The sequence below is a fragment of the Pundamilia nyererei genome, unplaced genomic scaffold (genome assembly GCF_000239375.1).
Source record: "Pundamilia nyererei isolate P.nyererei 1_Seehausen unplaced genomic scaffold, PunNye1.0 scaffold00084, whole genome shotgun sequence".
Taxonomy (NCBI): Eukaryota; Metazoa; Chordata; class Actinopteri; order Cichliformes; family Cichlidae; genus Pundamilia; species Pundamilia nyererei.
The window spans coordinates 715240-734732 of NW_005187485.1; the positions used below are offsets into that span (position 1 = coordinate 715240).

General features: G+C 39.9%; 1 protein-coding gene across 1 annotated transcript in view; it reads right to left on the reverse strand.

Moving 5' to 3' along the window:
- Window positions 1-308: 308 nt before the first annotated feature.
- The window catches only part of si:dkey-233k19.3 (dynein heavy chain 11, axonemal), a 35366-nt gene continuing 16181 nt past the window's right edge, over window positions 309-19493 (reverse strand). The window contains exons 38-71 of the mRNA XM_013912208.1: window positions 18697-18936; window positions 18457-18618; window positions 18160-18353; window positions 17880-18042; window positions 17342-17465; window positions 16990-17132; window positions 15927-16088; window positions 14238-14471; window positions 13933-14079; window positions 13706-13819; window positions 13478-13621; window positions 12831-13013; window positions 12602-12703; window positions 12368-12502; window positions 10906-11079; window positions 10562-10797; window positions 10303-10425; window positions 6526-6730; window positions 6242-6406; window positions 5914-6054; window positions 5582-5752; window positions 5054-5176; window positions 4767-4960; window positions 4541-4689; window positions 4333-4460; window positions 3816-4043; window positions 3538-3729; window positions 2409-2528; window positions 1641-1883; window positions 1360-1542; window positions 1165-1280; window positions 931-1043; window positions 704-844; window positions 309-556 (exon numbers count right to left, since the gene is read on the reverse strand). Coding sequence (XP_013767662.1) covers window positions 309-556; window positions 704-844; window positions 931-1043; window positions 1165-1280; window positions 1360-1542; window positions 1641-1883; window positions 2409-2528; window positions 3538-3729; window positions 3816-4043; window positions 4333-4460; window positions 4541-4689; window positions 4767-4960; window positions 5054-5176; window positions 5582-5752; window positions 5914-6054; window positions 6242-6406; window positions 6526-6730; window positions 10303-10425; window positions 10562-10797; window positions 10906-11079; window positions 12368-12502; window positions 12602-12703; window positions 12831-13013; window positions 13478-13621; window positions 13706-13819; window positions 13933-14079; window positions 14238-14471; window positions 15927-16088; window positions 16990-17132; window positions 17342-17465; window positions 17880-18042; window positions 18160-18353; window positions 18457-18618; window positions 18697-18936 — 5640 coding nt within the window. The remainder of the gene's footprint in view (window positions 557-703; window positions 845-930; window positions 1044-1164; window positions 1281-1359; window positions 1543-1640; window positions 1884-2408; window positions 2529-3537; window positions 3730-3815; window positions 4044-4332; window positions 4461-4540; window positions 4690-4766; window positions 4961-5053; window positions 5177-5581; window positions 5753-5913; window positions 6055-6241; window positions 6407-6525; window positions 6731-10302; window positions 10426-10561; window positions 10798-10905; window positions 11080-12367; window positions 12503-12601; window positions 12704-12830; window positions 13014-13477; window positions 13622-13705; window positions 13820-13932; window positions 14080-14237; window positions 14472-15926; window positions 16089-16989; window positions 17133-17341; window positions 17466-17879; window positions 18043-18159; window positions 18354-18456; window positions 18619-18696; window positions 18937-19493) is intronic.

Genomic DNA, 19493 nt, shown 5'->3' on the forward strand with positions numbered 1-19493 from the left:
CCCCATCCAGAATTACATGGTCTAAAATGGAGACATAAGCTCCCAACAAATCACACCCAGGCTCAAGGGAGATGTTGAACAGTGTAGGACATGAACACAACAGGTTTAACATCGGCTATCTGCTTTTACTTGTTTACTTTACTTTATCTACAACATGCAGGATATACACACTCAAATACTGACAACACAAATACAAGATTAGAAATGTGTTAAAGTAACTAAACATGGTAAAACCATAATGACACATAATCCAATACTGTTTAAAAACATACTGCTCTTACACTGCAGTAATACTTGAATACTGAATTTCACACAGACAGCAACAAAGCCACTCCAGCTACAATCCACTTGGTAGCTGGCTGTTTGGTTCGGAGGCGGAGGGTCCACACATAAGTGTGTCCACGCTGCTTGGTGCGGTACACTGGACACTCAAAAGTGTTACTGATGTCCCGCTCCTCTGTGGGCACAGCTCTAACATACAGCACAGGCATGGCCGGCGTCAGTTCTCTCAAAACCGCCTCAGAGATGACTCCAGCCTGAGTGTCCCAACGTGCTCCTAACACAAAGACACATGTTGCACTGTGGGTTTGACCAATTATACTTACAAGACAGTAATTTTTCCAAGACACAGGAAGCAAAATACTGTGAAAAATCTATATAATTCGAGTATAGCAGGATCTACTGCTGGGTTAATTATTCTGACCTTCCATGAAGAGTCCGTGGATGTAGGCTCCTTCCCGTGGAGGATGCCCAAAGTCGTCCTTCATTTTCTTTGTTACATCCACGCTCAGGGTCATCTTGTCCAGGGGCCACTTGTTTTTGCGAGCAATACTCTGCAGCACAGCTGTAAAATATGACTCTATGTTAATATTTCTGGTTCTACCGGTGCACATATGGCAATATTAATCGTTGTCTTCGTTTAGTCCTCACCGGTAAGAAAGGACTGAGGGTTAAAGAGCCCCGAAAGCCAAACAACTGCAGGTAGGACAAAATCTTGAGTCCAGCTGTCGAGCTCGTGGCAGCTACACATTAGATCATTCAACCTAAAGAATAAATAATTGTTAATAAAAAACTAGGAAAAAACTAGCTTTTAGAGTGTGCCTATAAAGGGATTATTTAAGAAGTAAGAAAAATTAGCATATAATAGGTTGACTCATAAGTTACCACTGTGCCAGTGTTTTAGTGGAGGAATAAGCCAGTCTGGCCCAGGAGTCTGGGACCTGCTCCATGAACAGTGCAGACTGCAGATTCTCCATCCTGGAGGAGAAAGTGAGTTCGCCCTGTGGACAGAGAAATGCTTTTTAATGCTACAATAATAACAGTAAAGCACCTTGCTGGCAGTCACTGTGTTTATGGTACCTTCAGACCAAGATCCAGCTCATGAAGGGACTTCTTTATCTCAACTAACAGAAGATTCATGCGCTCACACTCCTGAAAGCAAACTAAGGTGTACGGGTTTCGCTCTGTTGTCTTTGCCATAATCTCTGCCATGTTATACTCCTCAGGAAGCTTGTCAAGGATGTCTTCAATTATTGACGTGACCTAAGAAATACAATAAACTGGGATAGTGATATGGACAGGTCCCTGCACCCTCAGCAGTTTTTTTCCCTCCCCCATAATGATTCTTTCTGCATGCAGACCTTCTCCTCTGTGCTCTGAGCTGCTCCCTCTCCTCTGGAAGAGTTCTGTGGCTGCAGTTCCAACAGAGCCTTTAAGAGGTTGTCTGAGGTGACAGTGAGGCACTCAAGCTCAGCATTTGGATGGAGACCGTACAAAGTGGGATTCTCGGAGGGGAGATGTTCGTCAATATAGTGGTGGTAACCAGTGTAGTCCAAGAACGGAGGAGACAGGAACCCCGGACACAGAGAGAGATCCATTTCAAACTAGGAATTGAAAATTCATAACACAAAGACCAAAAAAATTAAAATTAAAAAAAGCTAAGCATGTATTTTATATTTTAATATCATGGACAATATACAAGTGCAAGTCTTTTCTTGCAGGCACAACAAAACATTCTTCAAAATGCAGATTCAGGAAAAAGTACTGGAAGAGAAATCTTCAAAAGAAAAAATATATGAAATAAACCCTTAATAGTATCTGTCAAAAAAGCACAATGTCTAAAGAAACAGAAAACCCAGACTGGTATTACATGCAAAACTGCAGTTTAGTATTTCACCCCCAGGGGGCACCCTTTACCTTGACAACAACTCAAAACAGCTACACAGCTATGGATTAGCCTGTCATCATAAAATTGACCACAACTCCAGATAAAAGTTTGTACCTAAATAATGAGCAGACGTTATTAAATGAAGTGAAATACATTTCAAAAGTGACACTTTTGTTTAAAAAAAAAAAAAAAACACATAAAGAAGATGTGAACAAATTAGGCTACATCACCTCTGCCTTACCATTTTAGGATGCATAAATTCCTGCAGGTAAGTTTTACACAGTCTTCTATCCCAGACATCAGTAATGTGTCCTCCATACATGATCTCTCCAAACAGATAACACAAGTCCTCCCAAGGCACCTGCATGAACTGCAATAGATGTTATTGACTAAAATCATTTTGCAAATATAAGGCACGAATGCATTGTGGTAGGTTTATTAAAATTATTCCCAGGGTTCATTTTTGTTCTCTTATAGAGACACGTTTCTATTTTCCTGATAAAAAAAAAGTTTTTTTTGTTTTTAAACTTCAAGCAAACAACCTCCGAGATAGGCTATTTTTCATAATGACAACAGTAGGGAAATATAGCAAAATTATGTTTCTTATACACACTGATCTGAAGTGCGACAGAAGAGTCTTTTCCACAGCGGGAGATTGTGATCCGTGAGGGTGAAGGAGGAAGAAAAGAAGCTGTGATTCATAACAAATTACAAAAGCTGTAGGTTCACAATCATTTGTACCTGTATTGTTTTGCAAATTGCTTCCTTCATCAGCTCTAATTGCAGTGATCACTTATGTAGCGTTGTGAACTGTCACATTGGCTGCATGTAATTACATTTAGGATAACGCTTCATTGCCCTCCTAATGAATTCTCTGTATACGCACATACAGGTTACTGTTTGGTTAACATAATGAAGGACATTCGTTTTTGGAGGGCAGAATACCTGGGAGACATAATTGGTTATGACCAGAGTAATAGGAGTCCTAAGAGCAATGCATTAGCAGTTGTGAGGGGAGCAGCACCTTAAGAATGGATTTTTTGTCTATGTGAAATAAAGCTAAATTACAGGTTGCGTGTTCATAGTTATAAGAGAAGAAATGTGGAATAAAAAAAGATGGGAATGAACATTTTTCACAAATAACAGTGGGACAAAAGATTTCAATAAGTAATTGGAGACACTGCAGTAATTCAACATTACCGTCTGTTAGAAATGCCAATGCTAAGTACCATTATCATTATAAATTTAGCCGGCAAAAAAGGTAGCTGCAAAAACAAATTAAAAGTTGTATTACAGTAATCGAAATGCTAAATTAAAATAAATAAAACTTAAAATGTCAGTTTAGCTGTAGAAAATAGTGCTAAACATACTTTTGTGTTGGTCTCTAAGTAGTTGTACAAGACATTAGCTGAGATTGTTAGGTCCCCCGTGCTGAAGGGGTAGTTGTTATTCCACCCTTGTGGGCCAAATTTACGGCGCTCCGTTACACAGGAATGAAAAAAGCAGAGGGAGAAGAGCATCGAGTTGAACTCTTGTTCTCTGGAGCACATATCCAGAGTGTCCTGAAAGGAGAAAGAAAACAAGTGAAGATTTCAGTGACTACTACAGTCGAAGCATATTAGAAATAAAGCATATTTTCCCATTTTACCTGGCTGAAGTTGCCGAGGGCTGCGTGCAAGCTGGCATTCATTCCAGTGGGTGGCTCGTTGGTGATTTTGATGGCATTTTCCAATATGCCTCTGGGGATTACATGCTGCTCAGGACATGGCGCGGGTTCTCCGGTGATGAAAACCCGATAGCTGGGGTTACTGTCCACGGCTGTTGTCTCCAGAAGAGCATCCAAAGAGGGCAGCCACATAGCCACCAGGTGTACATTCTGAGCATCAAAATAAGGTAGAATATGTAACAGGTTGATAGAATTTGTGTGTAAATTTAATTTCATAGTAAATGCCATGAAAACTGTCTCTCTGTGTTCTGATCTGAAACCACTGTTTTACTTGGCAACAGACTTTGCCTTAAAGGAGCCATTTAGTGAGCTGATCTAGGCAATTATGGTTTTTATTGAACCAAATTTATTTCCCCTGCTCCGGGGGTTAGATAATATCATTAGGTGCTTTATAAGCCAACTGGAACTGCAGCAGTCATTGAATAATAGGATTCCCTACCTGCAAAATGACCCAGTGTCCATGTTTAGAGGCATTTTTGAGAACCCTCTCAGCCATTATCTCTTGTCCCTGTCCCAGGGACACATTGTGCAAAGTTCCCTGGTCAATGGAAAATCCCAGTTTTAAACCTGCACACAAAGACAATTTTGAAAATCTGAGCATAAATAACAATACAGGATTTGTAACTAACAAAGAATATACATCATACCAAGTTTCTCTACATCTCTGAGTGGATCCACTCCAGGTGAGAGGATGAAGAACACAGGTGTTGAGGGACCGCTGTCTTCAAACAGCCTCTCAAATTCCAGCCTGGCACTGTCCACATACTTAGCTCCCATGCTTTCCTCTACAAATTTCCTGCCAGGAGACATCATCAAAAGCTCAGTTGTGTACAATAACTAGAAACACAAATGTGCTTTAGTGAGTTTACTCACCTTAGTGTGTAGGTCATCCGATCAGGGCGAAGAGCTCTCAGGATAATCAGCCTCTGGAGGGAATTCGTATTCTTCCAGTCTTGAGGAAGCCTTTCATTTTCAGGACAGCTGGACTCAACTATCTTCCTCCAGCGATTCGGTGAGCTCTCTATGTCTCTGTCAAGTCCACTGAAGCCCTCAATTGTAGAAATTGTCTGCAACAAAGAAACACACATTGATACTTCACTTAAAGAGTGAAAATATGAACTTTTCATTTGTCGAATGTGTCATCTTAATATTTACTGTACCTTAATGGCCCCCCAGGCAGACATAGAGAGGAACGGCACTGGACTAACTTTGCTTGCCTCCACGGGATAGCGCAGCAAGAAGTCTAATTCCTCAATATCAATCAGTTTCTCCTTGAGCTGAATCTGAGGAGAAGTACCAAAAGCAGTTCATGAGCTCTCTGTTATTGATATAATTTCCACGGCTACTGAAATAAAAATGGGAAAACTCAGGAAATAGTGCTGGGTAAACTTTTACAGGCCTCTGAATGTGAAATAGCCACATGAAGGACAGCCTTCAGAGTGCCACAGTTTCCAAGATGAAAACAGTTGGTGCAATGACAGATAATTGCATTATGCCATCAGAACCAGCCCCCTTGTCAGAACCAACTGTGTGAGCAGCAGCCACGGTGCAAGGTGTGAGAGGTAATCAATAGCAGCGTATGGTATTCCTGACTGCTTTTAATTGAAGTTAATGTGGGGGAAGAAAAGTACTTTGATTGATGAGGATGACAGGAGGCCCCACCTCTGAGGCGGTCCTGAGTCCCTCACCTGGAAGGCAGTGTGTGACAAGAAGGTTAACTTGTCTCTCTCAAACAGGCCCTGGCTGGTGTACAGGAATACAGAATAGGTGATGGCCTCAGTGAGGGAGCGGACTCTGGTCCTCACATCCTCATCCCATTCGGCACGCTCCATTGCTTTATTAAACACCGAGTTAAAGGTCTGGAATGCAACAAAAACGAGGACACCATGTGTATGCAAACAAGTTTTTTTGGACTGACATCTGGTATAGAGGGACATTTTTACATAAAGATAAATAATAATTGCAAAAACCACAAAGCGATATCTGTCCTCTAAGAGCACTTCAGGGGTAAAGGTTTCACCTTGAGAGAAAACTGGTACATCAGGTTAATCTTGCTGAGGTTGTCGATGATAAAGAAGAGGAGCGATGCTCTCTCAGCTGCTGGGCGGTATAGTTCTCGAGCCTCGTTGATCTTTCTCTCGTTCTCTCTGGCCTCCGCCACCTGTGAGTTCCAATTGCACAAAATGAGCTATTAGGCTCTCAGTCATGCTCCAAAACCCTCTCATTACACTTATTCCTAACTACACATCATTTGCAGCTAATGCAATAAAATGAGGTGCTTGCTGTTTATGACATTCAAAAAAAACAACCGAGTGACAAAAAAACAACAAAAAGAAAAATAGCCTTACCTTGCATTGAATGTGAGCGGCTGTAGTCTTGGTATTCTCAAGTTGCTCCACCAGAAAAATATCCCCTAGAAAATTACCATGGGCTGCAGAGAGGCGACTCAGCAGGTCATCTTCAAACCTTCTCAGCTCAATCTTGAAGTGGTTCTGCTGCGTGGTCAGCTTCGTCTTGGAAAATGTACTCAGAACAGTTCAAAACTGCACATTTTTCCTATCAGGTATTAAGGATTATCATGTAGACAAAATGCTTTACTCGAAAAAGAATGTAACTTTCATCTGTGGATTACCTTTAGTTCCTCCAAATCAGGTCTCTCCCGAGAGACTACCTGTCCCAGCAGCTGCTCCTCCAGGCCCTTAGGAGTCACGGTGAAGTTGATCAGGGTGGTCTGGGCCTGGAGCTCAGGAGGGAAATGTGGATTGGCCAACTTGGTGTGAAGAATGAGTTTAAAATTACTGTTGTAAGTGCACTCCTTGCCTCCAATTAGAATGTACCTGGATAATAGGACCACAAATATTTTTATTTATTTAATCTGAAGGACAATGAGGCCTCAACAGCATGTTGGTTATTTAGATTATAGAAGTAAGTGATAAAAAGAAGACAGCCTGGTATCGTACCCCCTTGTTAGACTTGTTACCTGGCAGGAAGTGTACTTAAAAGAAGCAAGCCATGATTATGATGAAGATGGTCTGAACTGCACTTCTGTTTTTGCCCTACAACTTTAGTTTGGCTCCAAATGTCACTTACCCTATAGACAAATATTCTTGAGTAAATATGAAAGATTATCATGGCACCAGCCAATATTTATCTGTTCCTGCATTTCAATTAAATTAGCAGTGGCTTGACGAACCTGGTGGCTTTTCATTTATCTCTAATTACCCCTTGGATGTCAGGCAAGGCCCCAATTTTTATGGCACAGGTTCCTCATGGCCTGGGTCTGGTTCAACTCTATATCTTCACAAGCCAGAATTAATGTACTATTGATAGAACCATTACTCCACCAAATTAAAGTCCTTGCTGATGGATTGGCTTGTAGTCTTCCGTCAGCCATGAAAGGAATAATTAGTATTCATTACTTCACACTCTACAACATTCCAATTATTAATGAACTTCAGCTGTGGAGACCTACGAGATCCATCATGGCCGCCCCAGCAGGTTGTATTAATCATCGACAGAAACAAGCGTGTGGGTCATCTACAAGGGATAAACTTATAATCAGATTTACTATGATGAATTGTTACGCCTGGACAGACAGGGCTTCAAAAGACGCTCGATGAACATTCGCCCGAATATTCAATATTCATGGTCTTACAAATATCAGAGCAAGAAAGATGTAAACATTTCTGAGTAGGAGATCAAAGCAGGATGTCAATATGTCATATTTTCTATTTATTCTGCTGTTGCTTGTCCAGTTTATGGAATTTACTGTATTTTTCTTTGGTAACTGAGGTATTTGCAGAGCAGCTACTTTAGTGACACCAGTGGTTTGGAAATTTTCACCAGAATAGTGGTCGTGTTTGAAAAACCGAGTTTGAAATCAGAGAGAGTTGTCGTCTTTTTAATCATCATCATCATAATAATAATAATAATAATAATAATAATAATAACCTTATAATAAAAGTCACCATATTGTCGTAACAAAGCTTAATTATTAGTGAACTACAAATGCACGAGTATCACCGCCAAAAGAATTCCCAGGGGCGATGATTTTGCAAAAAGATTTGACCGCTTCAAATTGATATTAACTTAATTGGTGGCTTTTTAGAATAGCCATTGCTTACAAACATTAAATTGTTAATTAATTAAACTCTGGTGATTAGTAATAATAGTTGCTAATATTAGTAAGTACTAATTTTATAATGATTTTATTTATTTTATGAGGTTGTGTATATTATTATGTTTATGCCAGAAATTATATAGTTATAGTTATAATGTTTTATGTAAAACATCATTACTGAGTAAAGAAATTCTATATTTAAAAATGGATGTAACCACTTTGATGACACACACAAGTTAGTAAACTCCGATTGTAAAGCCTTGGACTTGACATTTTTGCTCTCTGCATATTGATTTTCTGAAACTACACAAGACGGAGAGGAGAGGTGGAACTAAATGAGAAACTGAACATAGTGCACACACATATTGTAGTGACCTATTATAATATCCTGCTTTATCCTCCTCTTTGACTCTAATGGGGACCATAATTTACCAAATTTACTTGATGTTGTGTCACATTCAGCTCGTAAATTCATCAGGAAGGTGTTTACTGAGGTTACAGACCAAAGGAACCAGAGGGTAATTTTATACAAGTGGATATTTTCTTCTTTTCCAACCAGAAGTTCACTTGCTGCTGGCCATTAGAAAAAACTCCAACACTAGCTCACTTTTCAGACCTGGAAGCTAGATCCATCACTTTCAAACTAAGGACTATAACAACACCAAGCCAAAGATATAAACATCCAAATGTTTAACAAAAAAAAAACAAACCCCACCCCCCCCAACAAAAATTAACAAATTTCAGTAAAATATGCATTTCTTGCTTTGTATGCTTAAAACAGATTCACACTACAGCCAATAAGGCACATTTGTTCATCAAGGAAAAGCTTGACTAAGCCAAGACTGCTAGAATGCAGCAAGACCAGACAACAAATCAGTAATTAAATTAAGAACTAAACAGTTCACTTGTCTCCAGTGCTTCACACACACAATAAAGCAATACCTATTATACTTATTATATTCAATTCAGTTTTATTTATATAGCTCCAAATCACAACATCAGTTGCCTCAAGATGCTTTATATTGTAATGTAGGCAGTGACCCTACAAGAATACAAAGAAAACAGAGAAAACTGCAACAATCACAAAAACCCTTATGAGCTAGCACTTTGGCAACAGTGGAAAAGAAACTCCCCTTTAACAGGAAGACACCTCTTGCAGAACCCACATAATTTCCTTAGGGATTAATAAAGTATTCTGATTCTGAATCAGATTCAGAACCAGGTTCACGGAGGGGCAGCCATCTGCCACCACTAGTTGGGCTGGAATCGAGGGTCTAACTTAGTGGATTTATTGATGGATGTGAGTGCTGTTTGTGTGTGAGAGTTGTTATAGTACTAAATGGTGCTTATCTCACTTTAGTCAACCATAATGTAGAAAATGTAGATAAGCTGAGATTGCAATAAAATACTGCAGTAACTGAAAGGCAAGACTGCCAAGAGAGACTTGAAAGTAACTCTAACCATGACTATAAAGACACTGGATTGTTTAGGACACTATGGTATACATTTTCTTTATATGATATAAATTTTTCATTTTCAGTAAATAAATTTAAATAGCAGCACTATTTGACAAACTTAATGATATAATTCACAAATATGACCCCACTCTGGTTAAAAGAAATCCAAATGTAGTGTAAATGTATAAATTAGTCCACAATTGCTCTAAAGGTACAGTATGGAGACAAATACGAGCAAACCACCTACAGTTACAGTGTTTAGTTAGGTTACTGAAGCTGACTTGAGTCTTTCATGGTGATAGACGACTTATGAATTTATTGTGTTAGATGCCATTTTTCTGTAGGAGACAGGAGTCTTTTTACATAACCATGATTGTGCTGAATTCAGCCTTTACGCTTAGGCTAAGCTGTTCAATATTCACTGCACCTAAAGAATATGAACGCACAAATATACATCCATCACCAGTCTTGAGGGGCCAATCAATATGTTGGCCTCAGGGATTCAGGCGATGTGCCGCAAAATTCATTTATAATCTAAAGAGCAGGCAATAATAATGCATTCAGACATGTCTTACTGGTGCTTCAAAGCTCAGTGAGATTCAACCATCTGGCAAATGTGCTTCTATTGTCTCACACGACAGATGCATTGGGACAAGTTGTGGGTATATCAACTTATGAAGGAACGGTGATGCAAAAACCGCATATTGATTTAAAGCATTATTTGGTGTGCAACAGCACCAATGCTACGTAACAGAGCAGTAGTGGGTTTTTTTAATGACCTTTTCAAGCTAAAAAATGCTTAAACGTGTACTGTTCATGTTTTAGTACCAACCTTCCTTGTTTAATAGTTTTCCTGCTTAGTAGAGGCTCCAGAACCGGGTCTACCTTTTCTGGCAGGTTCTCTATCACGACAGTTTCCCCAAAGACAAGAGCTTGTTCAATCACATCTAAACAACTGTATAGAAAGAAAAAAAACAAGAAAAAGAAACATGACTGGAGCTGCAAATTTTTAAGTTTCATGAGCACTCACTGGCACGAGTAATACAATCACACTGTGACAGCAAAACTGACAATAATTTACCGCTTCTCACCCTTTCTGTCCAAGCTGCACCACCCTCAGCTCTGACGCTAGCTGATTTCTGATCCACTTGATGCCCTGCTGCTGTGGGTCGATGATGAGTGGCCAACGCTCACTGGTGGTCAGGATGGCCGCGTTCTCAATAGACATCCTATCATTTGGCAGACCCTGGTTATGCCAAGCAGCCACGGTGGCATCATCTGTAAGCATGAGGACTGGATCCAGGCCGTCTGTCAGGGGTACAGAGACCTGGAACAGAAACACAGGAATGATGTCATTTTGGTTCAAGCACTGGTGGCTGTGCACTCCAGTTCAGACTCAGAGAAAGAAGGATGGTAGTGAAAGTATGTTGCTTACCTTCAGAGATCTAAGGAAAGGAATCCACTTGTTGTTAAAAAGCTCCACACGATACTGGCTGGTAAAGTAACCCATGTAGGAGACAAATGCTGACGTGAGGAGCACATCACCACACAGGGTTTTCTTTTGCTTTTCAAACTGGACAATTTTCAGGGACCAGCGCTCCTTCTCTGACTATAAGACACAAACAGCAAGCTTCAATATCATCTTTAAAAAATACACACAAAATACCAAAGAGAGCAGTCCATCTCATGACCATTTACATCAAGAAGTAAACAATCTGTGCTTCTGAATTATGTGCATCCTAGGCAGCTTCCCACTGCTCACATTTATCATGCAAACTAAGAAGATGTAAGCAGTAAAGCATACAACTGCAATTCCCTTACAATAACTCTGGGTGTTTGGCTGTAGATTCACTCGGCATCAATTTAGCATTCATTTAAACCTTCAATACTGTGACTGTGACAGCCTACAACAATAAATCACGCATGGCATTTTCTTACAAGGGGCTGTGGATCTAGAATATGTCACATAATAAATTCTCAGACAGTTAAAAATCACTATAATTTTACTCTAATGTATTATGGATTGCCTGTAATATCACTCAGTCTGGGGTGAGACATTGTTAATTTCCAACAGCTGTTGAGGCTTTGAGGTAAGTTAATGATTAAATATAGACGGCCTGATTTATTAGTCTGTACACTATTGCTTCCAGGTCAATGCCATAAAGACAAAACATTTATCTTGATATGCTTAAAAGCCAAACCGTTCCATGCAAACCACATTTATTTTCTGGAATAAGGAAGTCGAACTTGCAAAATGGCCACTGAAATGACCATATTTTATTTCATATTAGCATCCATAAAGATAAAGATTTGGCTGACTAAAAAAGACATGCAAAGGAATGCAGCAAAGTTGAATGTTATATTAAACCAGCTACATAAATATGCAGCTATCGACATTTATATTCTCCACATTCCATAATTTCCCATCTGCACTTTTTCAAATAATTAAAAAAAAACAAAACAAAAAAAAAAACAAACTTCTGAAGAAATAATTTTTTACTCTTTGGACAAGCTCAGAAGTGCTCACATATCTACCACACAGAAACAGGGTAGTGTTAGTGTAGACCTCTTGCCATTTCTCTTCACTCCTCAATTTGGAAACTGCTCAGCCAGCCAGTTGCCCAGTTCAGCCATGCGTTTTCAGTGGTCCAGCCCTCTCTACCTGTCTCACAAGTCCCTGGTATGCTGCTGGGCTGGGCTGTAAAATCTCCCTTTGCCTGATCTGCTCACACAACTGTCAGGCCATCCTGCCAGGACATAACAACTTCCAGTCCAGATTACTGATGCAATTCTATTACCAGCACCTCTCCATGCATATCTCCAGCAAATTGACAGTTAACTGTATGCCAGGTCAGCCCCAATGACACGACCAAACTCCTCTATCTCCCCTTGTTTACCATTAAGCCCTTGACTAGTCGGTTGGCCAGCTCTATGGTCTGGGTGGTACGCATCACCTCCTCCTGACAACTGATTTTCTCAGCTGTAGCCATTTCATACTGAGCTGTTATGTTCTGGAGGCTGGCATCAAGATCCTATAGAAACAAAAGGAAGGAAGCCATGCAAATTAAAAACGATAAAGAAAATGCAGTTTTTAGACTGAGTGACTTAGGTAAGAATAACATTGTACTCACTGCCAACTTCTTTTGAAGTGCCAACAGTTTGGCTGTTGCTGTTTCTAGCTCTGCATTAGCTTGTGACAAGGCATGCCTTTTTGGAATCACCTCACAATAGATCTGCAAAATAAATAAAAAATAAATACAGCATGTGTGAAAAAAAACAACAACTTTAAAATGAAGAATAAGATTTCTCATAGGAAACATAAGAAACTGCCTTAGAGTTTATTTGAATGCAATGGCTGACCTCGTAATATCTCACAATATTAATGGTCCAGGCACAAAGACCAGCTGCAGCTGTAGATTTGGTCCAAACTAGATCAGGGTGAAAGTCTGGGTTTCTCAGATATTCTTGTTTCACCACAGTCAGGCATGACTCAGGGATGTGCTCCTTATCATACGACATCAAGGCCTGCAGGAAATCATCCACCTGACACACAAAAACCAAAACAAATGAGACAGCATTTGATGAAGGCTGAAAATGGAACACAAATAGAGCATGTTGCGAATCATAACCACTTCAAACACTTTAATTCTTTGCTTAAAAAAGAGAAAGTCCCACAAAATGAGGGTTATATTTGATTCCTCTCATCAACAATTCTTAGGATTAAGTCCTGTGGTGAAAATTTTTAAAAGTGATACCCGAAGCTGGCATCTAAAATAATTAATCAAATGCAATTAAAACCAAACGTTTTCCAGTCACACTTGCATTAACAGAAGCAAGAAGCAGAGGAGGGAGGTTTGCACACTTGCTCCAACAGTGAGTGAGCAAATTCATAGAGCCATCCAGCTGTAATGTGAGCACTAGAGTTGGGCAGGGCCAGGGTCAAGGCCCACTCACAAATTAGATTGACATTAATCAGGCAGATGCAATTGACATGATGATGGCTTAACCTTGCCCATGAAGGCCCGTGCTGCCTTCCAGCTCCGATCCTTAGGCACTCGACCACGAGGGGCCAGCAGGACCATCACAGCTGCTGCTACATTGATTACTGCTGCCGGGGGGGTTGGAAAGGCCTTCAGCTCAGTAAGATTCACCTGAAAGAATATTATATAACATCATATATTGAGAAAGACTGCAAATTTTTACGTAATTCTGTCTAGTCTGATAAAATCTAGTACCTTGTTGAGGGTGTTCAGTGCTGCTGTGGCGGCTGCCAGTAACGGCTCTGCCTTGGATAGGTCATTTTCACACTCCTTCTGTTTGACAGCAATTTCTGCCTGGATCACAGCAACCTGCACAAAAGCAACCATAACAAATTGGATTCCACACATCTATTTAACAATGTGGTATGTAGAGTGCAATGCCAAAGAATGTGTGTTATACAATATGTGACAGGACTAGTCACCTTTTGTGCTTCAACATCTGCAGCCTCTCTCTTGCTGCTCACCCTCTCAGTTTGCTGTCCAATCTTAGCAATCAGAGCTTCGATGTTCTCATTTTTAAGGGTCAGTTCAGCATCTTGGGATGCAAGTTTAGCTTTTAGATCTTCAACCTGTATATATAAAAAAGAAACATACTCACAATACTTCAATTTGTGAAATAGTTAATGTCATGGAAAAGCATAAAAAAGGAAGTACTGTCTGTTGTTTACCTTAGCCTAACATCTCTTGCCCAGAAATCAGTCGCCTACAGTGCAGATTAAAGATTTACCTGAGCAGCAGTGGTTTGGAGTTTCTGAAGGCCGCTGTCGAGTCGGTTCATCTTGTGCTGAAGCTGAGCCCGGCTTTTCTCCAGAAGGTTTCTGTACAGGGTGATTTGCTGGAGAAAGCTCTTGGGGGTGGTGTAATTGTACCTCTTCTCATTGCGCTGGTATTTTTCACTTGCCTGGTTGACACTAGTGTGAACATAGGCCATGAAAAGACTGATGGATTCCTGGACGGCAGGCTGTAAAAATAAGCAGACAAGGGGGGAGAGGGGCGAACAGGGTGAGCTGGATTGAGTGGAGTTTAACATCCCAGGCCTGATGGGAACTGAAATATTATCTTCATAAATTTTGAATTCATCTACAAGTTTTGCCATCTTACTTGGCCGGCCCTGACTTACTCAATCTGAAATTTAGGTGCAGCTAGCAGAAATGATTATGCTTTGAAACCTCTGTGAAAATAATGTGTTTAGACCACTGACGTGCAAGCTTGTAAAACATGCACACTGCTTACATTATATCTGGTGGCCTCCAACTTTATAAACACCATCTACTGTGACCATAATACTGCATCCTGACTTGGTATTCATCATACGGCACACAATGACACACAGCCTGCATTAATCACACAGTTAGTGATCAATTAAAGCAAAAACAAATGATCAGAGAATACAAGGATCAAACCTGACCATAACTCACAAAAAGCCATTGTTAATGATCACAGAGCCACAGGGAAAAAATCATTATTAATTAAGATCTGACACAATGCACTTGACAAAGCGTGCTGTGCTCTGTTGAGATGCGACAGAAACTCTCTGATTGGCCTTGTGTAACAACTATTAGCAGGTTGTGCATTTCTAACTTTAAATGAATGATCATTTCATTTCTTGCAGTCCTGCCTCTTTAAGAAGATAAACAATCATTAACAATGGTTTAATAAATTACTTTACATGTACAGTTTCACATTGTTTTTGGTTTCTTCTCCTCTGCACCTATAAAGATATACTTTTCATTTGATTTGATTATACTATTTAAGCTCTCATACATATATTTTGGTTACAGGAGAACTTTAGTCCTACCGCCACCCTTGTGCACGAATCTACTACAGCTGCAACATCCCCTAATCATCGTCATCATCATCATCACACAACTTCTAAGCACTACAACTACTATTACAACAAGACACGCCTGCACATGAACATGCACAACACTCAAGAGTGGAAAGTAATGGTCTGGCACATGTTCACATATGTGATGACGCTTCCTGGTTGTGACAGCTGTGCCACCTTAGAGGGTCGTTATGTGCTTAATCACTCTTCTCTCATTAACATAAATGAGTCTGGGTTGTGATCATTCCACTGCCATGATGGAAAACAATGATATGTTGCACTCACTGAGTGTCCCCAGGCATGTGTTCGGCAATTTGTCAGAACCTCAGAAGAGAACTAATGATGAAGGATCCATGGAAAACTTAATCCAGCTGCACAGCAATAATTACAAGGTGTTCATTAAAGTCCAACTGAGTCCCGAATATCAGGGTACATGACAAACCAAGGCAAGATACAGTACCAGCTGCATACATATCTGACAGCTGATATTGTTTTTTTTAGTAATTTGGCACATGTTGTGTTGTACAGAATATGACTGTTAAGTTATAAGAGATTATGAGATATTGTTCTTGGGTTCAAAAGCCTGACCTCAATGCCTTCAACTTCTTGGATGAACCTGTAGCTGACTGACTGCAGAGCTTCAGGGGTCCAAGAATAAAACCAGTCGATGATTGTGGAGTTGATGAGGGCTGGAAAGTGACGAGCCCTAACCTGCAGAACACTGCCCACAGGAGAGAAACACAGGACTACCTGCAAAGAAGAAAGCAAAGAGAGAAAGTCTACCATGTGCACTAAAAGATTAGTAGAAACACACTTCATCAAAGAGTACACGTAGGAAAATCAACACAGGTCACAGACATTGAAATGATGCATCTCCAAAGGGAAACTGGCAGCAGCCTGGGCCCCCACTTTCAACACCTTGGCACATAGACAGGAGCTACATTCCCAGTTGGCTGGAGCAGACGGTGACGCTACCAGAGGCCCTGGCGCAAACACTAGCTGGATGGCATACATGTGTAGTGACTGAGAAAAGAATTTCCTTCCTTTTAACCCCCCCACTTTGTCAGGCTTGGTTAATTCAGCTTGTTAAACATATTTAGTAATATTAAACAGCAGCTGTGCTTTTAATTTCCCCAGCTCAAATCTAATGTATGTGTAAGAATTTCTCTTTATTTTAGTTTGTTTGTTTGGTAGCAGAATTTCTCTAAAAGTTATGAATGGATTTGCATGATAAATTTACCAGTAGTAGGATTTGACCCAGCCTGGAGGTGATTAACTTTTGGAGTCAATCCTGATCCAGATTGGGATCCGGGTGTTTTGGGGATGAAGACAGGGCAAAAATGAAACATTTCAATTCTTACTTTTTAACAGCTTATAATAAAATTGAAATGAGAAAAGAGAGAGGTTATTCCAGATGTTCTTCGGGATCCGGGCACTCAATTCATGCAGTGTATTTTCAGCCCTGAATTCATCCAGAGCTAATAATCTCACTTTTTAATGTCAGCCTTCAGTGCATAACTGGAACCTTTTAAAGGATCAGGGGGTAGTTGTTGTTGTAGAAGACAGATTACCAATAAAACTCTAACAGAACATGTTAAATTTAAATGCATTGGTGGATTAAAAAAAACATACGAAATCTGAAAGACTAAACCTTGAGCTGTAGTCCCACTCGATCTGTGAAAAATTTCCAACAGTTTTCCCTGTTGTCCAGAAGACCAAGGCCTCGCACATCAGCTCTCACCCCAGACACAATACTTTCAATCTCCTCCTCACTGAAAACCTCAGGAACTTCCCCTGTACAGCAAAACACAGTCATTATTACAGACTAGCAAATGCTAATGATGGATATTCAGAACAGAACAATCTTAGAGGCTGAATGCATTTGAAGTATGATTGTACTTCACAATCATAAAGAAAAAATGCTACATATACCGAACAGGTATATGAGTCAGGTGAACAGATGAAACAACACAGTGTAAATTAATTTGGAGTTTGGGTCTGACCTGATGCCAGAAAGTCATTAATAATGACCAGAAACCGGTCATCGGATATTTGTGCGTCACTCAGGAGCAAAACCACACGCTTGTTCTGCACTCCAGCCTTCAGGAACAAACCGGCCAAATCCATCTACACAAAAACCACACAGGCCATGAATGGATAATATTCATATTGAGTGGCATGAAGATCAAACTGTTCAATAAATTCATCAATTGGATATCTAAAATCCCATGATTAACACTTTGATTTTTTAAGAGGCTTTTAAATGATAAATTGATAGGCTTACCTCATCAATAATGTATTAAAATATTGCCCAGTGTCTTTTAATAGTATCTGACAATTATTTTATGCATCACTGGAGGATCTCAGCAAAACTGAATTATATCAATATGCTGCATTCGGCGAGAAGGAAAGCTCATCTGGGTATTCTTTAAAGGCACCTCGATTTAAATAACGTTTTTTCCTCTACATTTTCATAACCTGTGAAAGTCAAACAGTGGTTCATGTTCTTGGCTCTAATCTGTCACCAAGATCAGTATTTACCTTGAAGTCCTGGACTGTGTAACCTTTACTCAGAATAATTTGGAAGACTTCCACAGAGGATAGGTAGGCAGCCAGACGAGTCAGGCTTTGCTTCCCACTGCCCCCGACTCCGACCAGTAAGCCATGACCTCTTGGAGTTTCCAAGATACGACTGATGTGGCAGCTGGCAATAACACATCTCTTCATTATAGTTCTAATTATATTTACATCATATTATTTTTCCAGTGTGACATAGTTTTATTATAACTATGAGATTTATATGGAAACCAGCTCCACTTACACATGTTGCATGGCATCTTCAAACAACACTAGGTTCATGGCTGGATGAATCTCAATGTAGCTTTCCAGGGCATCCATGAGGATGGTGCTGAGTGCAGACCAGTCTGTGACAGGGGCATAGGAGGCTTTCTCACCCATCTGGGCAAAGTGGCAATAAAGGAGGGGCTGCTTTTTCACCTTTATATCCTCCAGTCCCTAGAAGAAAACAGGAAACAGGCATAGTAATAATAATGGGTAAAGTTTTTATGTGATGATGAAAAGCAGCAGTTTATTCTGTTTCTCAAAAGCTGCTTTGCACCTCAAAACATTCTTGCATAGTCTCCAACTGGAACTTCTGAAAAAGCTGCAGGTCCTTTAGATCTACCAGTCTGTCTGAGTATACTCTGCAGGACTCGTGGAGCCACAACTGTGCCAGGTCAGCACTGTCTTTCACATTCTCAGGTCCAGAGAAGAGGATGCCCTTAATTTCACATATCATATTAATATTTTACTTTTAATACACAAGTCAAGTTGTATGAGTGTTTACTATGGGCAATACCTGAAAGACATTTGACAGATCTCGAAGATTAAACGTGTAGTGAAACTTGATGGCTGTGGGCAGAAAATTATGAACCATCTTGTGGTGAAGAGTTATGGCTGCCTGAATGACAGCTGCAGCACTACTCTGAACAAGGGGACTGAAGAGCTGCTGCTTCAGATGACTACACAGGATCTGACTGAAGATCGACCTCTGAGCATCACATGAAGGGAAGTTCACTGCAAACACAGAGAAATGCCTCTGTAGAGAGCAAAGGCACACAAAAATTGCAAAATGTGTTTAGTATATATGTGTATAGATAACATCTTGCTTAGAAATGGGCTCTGTTAAACACCAAACACTGTGACAAATGTATGAATGTAGAAGTAGCAATCATTCTTGACACATATTGTGTTTTCTTTGTAGTAGCAGTAGTATGTATTAAGTAGTGGTATGAAGTCCCACACCAATAAAATAGAACCCCCATAATATCTTCACAATATAAAGCACTGTTGAAATCGAGCTCTTATTTGAGTAAACAAACAAACTTTGTTACATACTTTTTTTAACATTTGTGATGTGGTGACAATGGGCTAATTTTACAGAATAAGTAAATAAAATTGCCATTGCTTAACAAAGTATAAAAGTAAGTAACAAATATAAAACACTGTATGTCAGAATAAAGTAAAAGGTGCAGATGTAATGTCCCCATATGAGCATGTAGGGTCTCAGGAGATTAAATTTATCAACATTTAAAATAAGGTTTAAAACAGTTTCTGAAGATTAGAAAGCAATGAAAAAAAGCATGATAATGCAGG